The sequence below is a fragment of the Elephantulus edwardii genome, unplaced genomic scaffold (genome assembly GCF_000299155.1).
Source record: "Elephantulus edwardii isolate Elephantulus edwardi_28Jun2011 unplaced genomic scaffold, EleEdw1.0 scaffold00026, whole genome shotgun sequence".
NCBI lineage: Eukaryota > Metazoa > Chordata > Mammalia > Macroscelidea > Macroscelididae > Elephantulus > Elephantulus edwardii.
The window spans coordinates 18,911,572-18,922,679 of NW_006399776.1; the positions used below are offsets into that span (position 1 = coordinate 18,911,572).

General features: G+C 35.8%; 1 protein-coding gene across 1 annotated transcript in view; it reads right to left on the reverse strand.

The window, feature by feature from the left end:
• Positions 1–5,306: 5,306 nt before the first annotated feature.
• Positions 5,307–11,108, reverse strand: part of LOC102862774 (olfactory receptor 4Q3-like) — a 28,297-nt gene continuing 22,495 nt past the window's right edge. The window contains exon 2 of the mRNA XM_006883265.1: positions 5,307–6,273. Within this exon, the coding sequence (XP_006883327.1) occupies positions 5,307–6,273 (967 nt within the window). The remainder of the gene's footprint in view (positions 6,274–11,108) is intronic.

Consider the following 11,108-nt stretch of genomic DNA (forward strand, 5'->3'; position numbering starts at 1 on the left):
AGATGGGGGGTCAGAGAAAAAATAATGATCCTCAGCAAGATGAATCGGCACAGCGATTGTAACAATGGGACTGATTGTATTAGAGATGACGAGGATGGCACAGGATAGGACAAGGTTCAGATCTCTTGTTCATAGGGTCGCTGTGAGTTGTTGTTATCCTCAAGGCACCTAGTGACAATAACGGATGTTAGAAAACTCAAACATATCTACCACATTTCCAGGTATTTAAAAGACACTCAGAATATAGATGCTGGATTAAGGAACACATAATAAATTTCCAATTAAGTAGTAACTGATTAGTGATTGAATGATTATTACAAGGAAGTTTTGGAGGCAAAGTCTGTAAACAGTTTTGCTGCTAACTCAAAAGCAAGGCCTTTCTGGGGTTCCAAATCTATCAATGGCTTTGTAGGAGAAAGATGGGAAATATCCTGACATGTGATTTACAGCCTCCTGAAAATCCCCTGGAAGATCTACTCTGAGCAGGTTTCCACTGACCTGCAGAGATTTTTCTTTTTTTCTGGAACCAGAATCACCAGGAATTATTAGAGAATAAATGTTGGGATAGTATGGTGGTTTCTCTCTAATATCTTTGCATTTTTAGGGCTCTTAGAAGGAGAAATTTGGCATAAAAGTAAAGGAAAGGAAGAGTAGATTTGCCTAGCTCATATAAACTTATTAGTCCATTGAAAATGTATATTTTGGAGCTAGGACAAAAATATGCTTACACTAGTGTTCTCGAAATATTAAATCAATACATCCTATTATGATTACATGAATCATACTAGTTTTCCTCTCTTTTCAGTTATATTAACATCCCAAATTGTCACTGATCCTGGAAAAAAAGAAGCCAAATTCACCAAATTGTCACTGATCCTGGAAAAAAGGAGCCAATATTCGTGGAACCCAGAGTAAAAATTATGCCCATAGAACATGTGTCTAAATACTTAAAAATTGTAAGGCAAGGTAAGAAAATTTAATATGTACTCATACTCTCTCACAAATAGTGAAGGTCAATTTCAAATTAATAATTCTCAGATTTTCATTGGACATAAGAGAGATGCAAATCAAAACCATGATGAGATACTACCTCACCACAGTAACAGTGGCAAAGCTTGGTAGGGCAGCAAGCAATAAATGTTGGAGAGGATGTGAAGAGGTAGGGAACTCTCTCACACACTGTTGGTGGGATTGTAAAATGGTACAACCATTCTGGAAGGCAGTTTGACATTTTCTCAAAAAGTTGAACATAAAAACTCGATATAACCCAGTTATCCCACTACTAGGAATATACCCCAAGGAAACTAGAACTGAGACACAAATAGAGATTTGTACATCAATATTCATAGCAGAATTACTAGCCATCACAAAAACATGGAAACAACCCAAATGTCCAACCACAACTGAATGGATTGAAAAATTGTGTGGTACATACACACAATGGAATACTTTGCACCACTCATGAGCAACAATTTTGAAAAATGCTACATAACTTGGGAGAGACTGGAGAGCTGAGTGAATGAACTCATCCTCATAAGGACAAATACTGCATAGGACCATTGTTAAAATAGAAGGATAACTAGTAAAACATGTACGGGGACCCAAGTGAGCAGAGGCGTGAGGATGGGTAGGGGCAAAACCACAGGGTTTCACAATTTGGTGGAGGAAGGGAACGGGTGAAGGAAATGGGAAAGATCCAGTGGGGACCTGAAAAGTCAGGGTAACGATGGGCAAGGTCCAAATGGTGATAAATTTTATGAAACGTAATGCATGGCAAGAGTTGTATGAAATTCAAGATGAATGAAGAATAGTGTGAAACACCATGTATAAGTTTTGTAAGCAAATTAATATAAAATTTCTTAAAATTCTCAGATATTTTTTACATTCTGCACCAGGAAAAAGGTATGGGGCGGTGGGGGGGGTTGTGGGGGGAATAGGCTTTTGACTCTTAGGTCTCAGCTCTCATTCCCTTAGTTTCATGTTCCACCATGAGAATTTCTTGTGCATGAATATGTACTCTGCAGCCAAGCATCCAGGCTTTGATCACACACTTCCCACACAGAGTCACTAAGGCATCCTCCAAGTTAAAGTGCACACACTAGTGGGATGGTCCACCCTCCAGAGAACTGCCTCAAAGAAGTCCAGGAAGACCCAAAAATAGGATTAGGACATTTGAAAGGAGAACTCTAGAGCCACCGACATCCAAACAATAGCAGTACTGTCGGCAAAACAGAAACTTTACCAATTATATTAATAAAGAAAGTTGGTTAGAGAAAAGTGTAATCTTGAAAATGCAGAAGAAAATACATAAATTATTTTATTTCTTTTACATAATGTTGCCATTTCAGTTATTAACAGGACATTCAAAATTATTTTCCAAGAACTTTGTTTGCAAGGGAGTTTCAGAAATTAAGGGTGCCGCACTCAGATGATCTTAAAGAAAGCCTGGAGCTTCATGTGTCAGCAATACACCTGGCTAGCACACATCATTCTTTAATTGGCAGTTTCCTGGTTTCTGTTTTTCTAGAAATGATGATGATGTTGCTGTGTGCTGTCAAGTTAGAACCAACTCAAAACTGATCCTCCACTGGGTTTTTAGAACCAATAAATTGCACCAGAGAAGATTATACTTACTTCTCCACTTTTGAGACATAGAAGATGCATATTATAATCCCAGGAATCCTATGAAACGTTGAGAAATAAAGAAGAAAGGGGAGCATTTCATGCTATTTATAAATAACCCTTCTTCTTGGCCTATAAAAAGTTCTTCCATACGCAGGTAGACAGACATAAAATTTCTTTTAAAAAAAGTCATTAACTCCAAGCACAGAAAGATAATTTCTATTCTTGGTACAACATTAAAGAAAGCTCTCACATAATTAAGTACATTGCAAATTACTCAGTGTACCCTACTAATGGATAGATTTTTATTATTTTTTCCCCTGAGAATTTTCAGCTAGTTTATTAGAAAATACCTCTCTAAATTTGGAAATAAAGTCAGCTCTGGGTCAGTTATGACTGGACAAGTACACACAATATAAAAATTAGCAAAAGTTGGCTGTTGTTGGAACCAACCCACAGCTGACCCTTCAACAAGTTTTCAGATTGTCCATCCTTCTTCCACAAAGTTGACTATTATATTTTTATTCAGTAAATAGAATCAATATATTTTCTATATCCATGAAAATTTGCAAGTACTAGTATGTTAGAAATAAATAACTGCATTTTATTTTTCCTTGTAAACCATCAAGTGAGATCCAGCTGGCACTAGAGGAGATTGCCCCTTCTCTCCAGCGAAACATCTGGTGAATTAGAACCACGTGCCTTCACAGTTGCAGTACAGCTTCTCACCACTAGGTCACCAGAGCTCCCTTTCAAAATAAATAACTTTAAATATAAATATTGAAGTGAACTGTTTTCAGAAATATCATAACTCTGGAAGTCCCAGTGGTGCAGTAGTTACAGTTCAAATGCTAACCAAAAGGCAGTCAGTTGAAACCCACCCATTACTCCACAGAAAAAAAGAATGGCAGTCTGCTTCTATAAAAATGTACAGTCTAGAAAACATTATGCGATATTTCTCTATTCTAAGGGGACTCCACGATTTGGAATCAATGCAACAGCAATAAGTATGATTTTCAGTTTTTTGAAACTCCTGTATGTTGGAGTTTTAATGTAAGGAGCTGCACTGTCAGTCCAAAGGCACATAGTTCACATCGACCAGCTTCTCTGCAGAAAAACATGGGAAATCTCCTCCAGTGATATTTGAAAACCTGCTAGCGGTCAGTTATGAGACAAGTCTGATTCAAAGGTATGAAACAAAACACACATGTTAAACATTTCCAGCTGTTAACCAAAACAGTCAGTGGTCTAAGAAAGACAGCATTCTCCTCTGATAAAAATGTACACCCTAGGAAATCCAATGAAGAGCCACTGTGAGTCAGAATAAACTTTAATAGTAGTGTTTTTAATGAATGGAAATCCAAAATCTCTGTAAATGCTCATTAAAATTATTTTTACAAAAAAGAATGGTTGCATAACCTGAAGAATATAATCAACGTCACTGACTTACACACATAAAATTGTTGTATTGTTGTTGTTTATGTTTTTACCACCATGAAAAGGGTGAGACTTGGAAAACCTTTTAAATAAATATAATACTAAAATAATCACTGATACATAAAATATTCCTGTAAATAAGAAAATTTCTTGAAGTAAATAGTGGTGTGTGATATGTTGACAAAAAAAATAGTAGTGTTTTTTTAAAACACAAATGGAATAAAAATAAATCAATTTGTCCACGTAATTTATATAAATGTTATTTCTAGAGAGTAAAATATGTTTGTTCTTCCTTCTAAAATTACTGATTACATTGATTGATTACATTTTTTAAATCAATCCCAAGCAGGTCACTCAACAACTACAAATTTATTTACAGCAATGAAGTTAAAGAATAGTACTGACTCCTCAAAGTAATTTTTGAGACTCAGTAGTAATAACTATGAACAACTAGGGATCAGGTGGATGAATGCTTTACGTCTACAACTTTTTTTCCTACTTTCTGTTTTCCTTCAAATTAGATCATTTACCCATTATGATCAGTTAAATAGTTAATCAAATATAATGTTACTCAAGAAAAAACTCAACGTGAAGTAAAGTGCCCTCTTATTTCTTTAAGGTGTCCCCTGGAAAAGAATACTTATAGTTTCTATCATCCAAGGACCCCAAGAATTCCTTTCTATCACATGTAAACTCTGTTAAGAGGATATGTTCATTCAAGTAAGTTACCTAATGAATTTCTAAAATTTGGCACAATATAGAATACCGTTGCTTGGTGCACTCTAATATGTAGAGTAGTTGGTGGTGTTTCCAGGATCTGTTGAAACAGGGCAAAGGAATTTGCATGCTTCAGAAGAAACTCCAATGAGACATTAAAAGGCACTTTCTGACACTTAGTGGCTGCATCTCTTATTGAAGCATCCATGAATGGAGGTGCAATGTCTTCTTTTACTTGAAAACAATTATATAGACAAATATAGACAAAATAGACTGTAGCAATCAACTAATTCTTGTTATCATTCATTGTCCAGTAAATGCTGCTGAATTTCTTGCTTAAGTTTTGACACCTAGGGAAGCCACCTTTGCCTCTCAATTATATTTAGGAGTAATGTATTATAATTTTTCAGCTATGTTCTCTTTTTATCTCAAAGTCATCAAATTGTTCTTCACTCATTTGCTAATTTTCTGGTACATACTGAGTTTAAAAAACCCCAAGAAATTATGCTTTCTAAGTTATCTCTTCCTATTCATTCTTCATTGTGGCAACAAAATGTCACATGCTTTTTCCTCAACTTCTGCATAGCTTTCTTCATATCAGCATTTCTGAGTGTGTAGATGAGAGGGTTCAGCATAGGTGTAATCACTGTATAGAACACAGAGAATATCTTATCTACAGAGAAGCTGCAGAAAGGCCTCAGGTAAATGAAAACACATGGCACAAAGATCAGGCTGACTACTGTTAGGTGAGAGGCACAGGTAGAGAGTGCTTTGCTCTGCCCCTGGCGGAAGCGAGTTCTCAGCGTCATCAGGATGACAGCGTAGGAGCACAGCAAGATCAAGAAGCAGACGAGAGATAGCAAACCACTATTGGAGACCATCAGTACTTCTACCACATAGGTGTCCATGCAGGCCAGCTTGATGACCTGTGGGACATCACAGTAGAAATTGTCCAATTCATTGGGCCCACAGAAGGGTAGTTGGATGACCAGTATGACCTGTGTGATGGAGTGAATAAAACCACCACACCAACAGGCAAAAACCAATTGATGACATAACTGGCGGTTCATGACAGTCAGGTAGTGCAAAGGGTTACAGATGGCAACATACCTATCATAGGCCATGACTGTCAACAGGAACATCTCACTGGCTCCCAGAAAGTGGAGGAAGTAAATCTGGGTCACACATCCTGAAAAAGAGATGGTTTTTCCTTGACTTAGAAAGTCCCCTAACATCTTAGGCACAGTAACACAGCTCAAGCATAAGTCAATGAAGGAAAGATGGCCCAGAAAATAGTACATAGGAGACTGGAGCAGGTAGGCATCGGCTTGCACTGTCACTACTATAAGGAGGTTTCCTAGGACAATAGCCATGTAAAACATCACAAATAGTAAGAAGAGGAACAGCTGCAGCTCCCAAGATGAAGAAAGGCCCAGAAGAACAAATTCTGACACATTAGAGTCATTTCCTCTTTTCCAACCAAGAATACCAGCTGACCTAGGGAAAGAGAAAAAAGGAACAAAAGATGTAAGACAACACAAAAAGATGTAACACAAAAGCTGCATATGAGTAATCAGATTATGAGTCTAAGCACTTACAGAATCACATTCCAAGGTGAAAAGAACTTAAATATATCCTGAGAAAAACATACATTTCTGTGTATGTATGACAAAGTACATTTTGGATCTCTTCTTTTTGTTTCTGCAATGCTTTCAAATGTACTTAGAACAAATTGAGAATGGAAACAAGGATCTAGACATGAAAGTGATTAAAGCATGTGGATTATGCTATTTTTTAAAACAGAGTGATAAAATATTATCATGTAGAATACAAGCTTTAGAATTATTTATATAGAACCTATGCCATGTATTCTCCAACAGTAGAGTTAGATCAGGCAAGGGGTTAAACTTCTCTGAGTTTCATTCTTTATTAGTCAATCTAAGGGATAATATCTTACAAGATCCTTTTGAGTATCAAATATAATATGCTTATGAGCACCATGAAATAATTTATTACATTTCTCAAAGTGAAGTACTTTTCTTCCTTCCTTCCTTTCTTCCTTCCTTCTTTCTTTTTCTTTCTTTCTTTCTTTCTTTCTTTCTTTCTTTCTTTCTTTCTTTCTTTCTTTCTTTCTTTTTCTCTCTTTTGTTCTTTCATTCTTTCTTTTTAAGAAGCATTTCTTACTCATTTTTGTGCTCCATTATAATATTTTCTGCCTAGCTAGCCTGTTGCCATCAAGTTGATTCTGACTCACAGTGACGCTATAGGACTGATTAGAAATCCCCTGTAGGTTTCCAAGGCTACAATCTTTACAGAAGCATGTTGTCACATATTCTACCACATCTAATGATTTCAAACTGCAGCCTAGGACTCATCCACCGAGCCATAAATACTCCTTCATTTCTTAGAAGAAATTCAGTAATTTAACAAATGGAGTAAAGAAGAGTAAAGTACAAAGAGATATTTTATACTATTATTAATAGTTACTACAAAATTATTATAGGGAGCTCTGGTGGGTTGATAATAAGGTGTTTCACTGCCAACCCTAAGGCATGTGGTTCGAATTCACCAGCTGTTTTACCACAGAGATGAGCATTCTTCTCTCTTGAGATTTACAACCTCTGAATACCCACTGAAGGTTCAGCAATAAACTGATTCCTACTCAACAGCACCTAATAACCACACCACAACACAAATGTATATAACTGGAACTTAGAAACTTAGAAAGAATGAAAAAGAAGCTCCTATCATAATCTACAGAGTGGGAAAGTTTATAGATTGAGTCACTCATTCACTGCCATTGAGTCAGTTCCAACTGAATGACCCTCTATCAAGTTTCCACTGCTTGAAATGGCAAGGTATGGAGACTGTCCATCTTTCTTCCTTATTGGTGCTTGTTGATTCAAACTTCCTGAGTGATACATAACTTTTGGGTAAGCAATGCAGCTCACTGTGGACTACACACACACACACACACACACACACACACACACACTACATTTAAAAAAAAATACATTTTTACCTTTACAGTTTAGGGAAAAATCAAACTTAGTATCTAGAATACACTAATTACTAACAGAAGATGGTAATGCCACTTTTCAGGGAAGCATTGACAAAAGCAGCCCACTAACTCATCTTACAGAAAAAAGTCCTAAAAAAATTATTTGCTTCTAGATTTTTAACAACTTTAAGTATACCTTAAAAGAGAAGAATGATACATTAACAGTCAGCTTTCTCCTGCTGAATACCTTCAGTATTCAGTAGGAATATTTTGGATTACATATAGTAACTCAGGGACATTGATGCATTTTATTACTTTGAAGTGCTTAAGAATTAGCAGATTCTCCTTTGTATAAATTGATAGTCTAAAACCAATTCTGAATAAAACTGAAAATTAGATGAAATTTATTTTGTCTCTCCAAATTTATCTTTTCCCCCTAAGTTATCCAAGGAAGATTATCTGATAAAATCATTCATACCAGAATGTCAGAGATTTATATAGAGAATGAAGAAAAGTATCTAAATTAAGGGAAACAGAAACAAATTTAGGTAAGAAATCTCTCTAGAAGATTATGTCAAATGGGAGAGAGATCTGGACCCAGAGAATATTAAATGATTTTCTCATAAATGTGGTCATTCTCTTACCTGTTTATACAGCACGTACACTAGTGTATTTTATTTATAAACTCAGCCTTAATAGAATAAATCATCTCCCTCTCTAAAATCAATTGAAACACAAAACAAAGTGAAAAATACAGTACAGGGAGTCATTTGTTGCTATATGTGTAGCCTTACTTGAGTTATGCTGTATTAAATATGTTCCAGGGGTGGATAAGATATCCTGATGTTCTTTCCAGTTATCTAAACTGTATAATTAACAGAAGTCAAACTCTTACTAATATTATGGATCTAATTCCCAAAATAATCTTATAGAAACTGTTAAGAGTCTGATGAACATATGAAAAGACTGAGAAATGTTTCTGAAAAACAGGATCCAAGCATTGTTGTAATTTCATCTTAGAATATGCTTGAGAAATAACATGAATAGTTTTCAAGGTGAAATGTTAATATGTGAAGGCTTGTCATCTGTATTGTATGCTTGCTTTTTATACAAGATAAAGAGAAGCAAGATTTTATTAAAACAGATAAGATGAAAATGAAACAAATCAAACTGATCAGTGAAAAAAGAGGAGCATGTGTAAAATATAAACAAAATTACTATAAAACAAAACTCCTAAAATATCAATCTATGACATATCCCTTTAAAGTAATATTTAATATTGGAAAATTTTATACAGTAATATTCCTAATATTTCCTAGAATGTTACTGTAATAAAACTTTACTAATTGTGAATGTACCTTTATGTTTTCATAAATTAAAATATATCATTATATTCCATGATTGTTTGAATTGCTATCAAAATAAAGACTGACTTCTGATAAGTCTAGGACTCCTTAGTGACTTGAGGAATTTTCTTTCTTAGGTAACAAAGTCGAACAATATGAAAAGTTCAATATGGTGTGGAAATTGTCATGTTTGTTGAAGATATGTTTGATCTTCTTGTTTTATGATCTCTAATTACAGTAAGAAACTTGGTATGTGAGAGTGAATAATGAAAATAGAACTTTGTTCATCACTATGAACGAATGACCATCCTCCAAAACCATCTCCCACCACAACATAGTTTCTAATGCCAATCTCTCTAGAATTCCGGTAAGCATTATTTTAAAATAATAACGCCATTATCATGTTGTTAGTAAATTCATGACCTAAAAATAATATAGAAGTTTTTAAATCAGAAATCTAAAAATGTTCAGTAACAAGCTAAAGATATTTTTTAAGTTTGAAAATTAAAGAAGTTGATAATACCTAGTAAGAAACTAAGTCTTTATGGAATGGCCCAAGGCCACATGAAAGGAAAAGAATATACAGTTAAGCTTAATTTTTTAATCAAGGGCTCCTGTAGAAAGTTAAGCATCTTTTCTACAGTTTTTCTAAGCAGAATCTTGACAGATCTAGAAGAAAAATGCTAGGAGAGAGTAAAATTTTTCTCATGAGATTGTATGTATGTTTGTTTATTTAAGCATTAATTAATAATAAATAAATAATAAATTAAATCTTTCATTGTTATACAATCCTCTCTCACCCCAGTCCACTCCACTATGCAGCTTTCATTCTGGACTCTTGTCATGACAATAATGCCTAATCATATATTTCTCTTAAACAGTTCTCTTCCTCATCTGTTTCAATGAAGTACACATTATTTAGCCTCTCTTTTCTTTGATTCCCACCCAACCCCATGTCAGTCCTACTTTACAACAGTGGCACTTTACAGTATTTGTTCTTTTGTGACTGAGATATTTCACTCAGCATAATGTCCTCCAGGGTCAACCATTTTGTATAATAATGCATGAGTTCCTTGTTTTTCAATGCACCGCAGTATTCCATTATGTGAATATACCACAGCTTCTCTATCCAGTCGCTTATTAATGGGCACTTGGGTTGTTTCCAACTGTTTGCTATTGTGAACAAGGCAGCAATAAACATGAACATGCTTGGTTTGTTGAACCCCTCCTCACACAGGGGAATGTTACATGTCTTTTAAAATTATGGCACTCATTATTTATGAAGGGAGCTCTGATGGCCTAGTGGTAAGGAGTTACACTGTCAATACAAAGGTATGCGGTTCAAATCCAGCAGTGGATTTACAGGAGAAAAAGAAACAATCTTCTGTGGGGTTTATGTTGTTGTTGTTATATGCCGATGAGTCGCTTGCGACTCATAGCAACCCGATGTACAACAGCCCTAAACTCTGCTCTGTCCTGTGCCAGGCGCACTGTCCCCAATACACCCATCCCGATTACCCCAGTCACTGAATCAATCCATCTCATAGAGGGTCTTCCCCTCTTGCACCGTCCCTCCACCCTACCAAACATGATGTCCCTCTCCAAGGACCGGTCCCTCCTTAAAACATGTCCAAAGTATGTCAGATGAAGCCTCAGAATCCTTGTCTGCAAGGAGCCGTCCAGTTTAACCCTTTCCAGGATGAATCTGTTTGTTTTCCTAGCCGTCCATGGTACCCTCAATACTCTTCCCCAGCACCCCAGCTCAAAGGCATCAATTCTCCTTCTATCCTCCTTAGTCATTGAGCAAGAGCCTATGGTGATGAAGGAAGAAGTTCAGGCTGTTTTGAAGGAAATAGCAAAAAATAAGGACCCAGAAATAGATGGTATACCAATTGACATATTTCAGCTAACAGATGCTGCCCTGGACGTGCTCACCAAGTTGTGCCAAGAAATCTGGAGAACAACCACTTGGCCAACTGACTGGA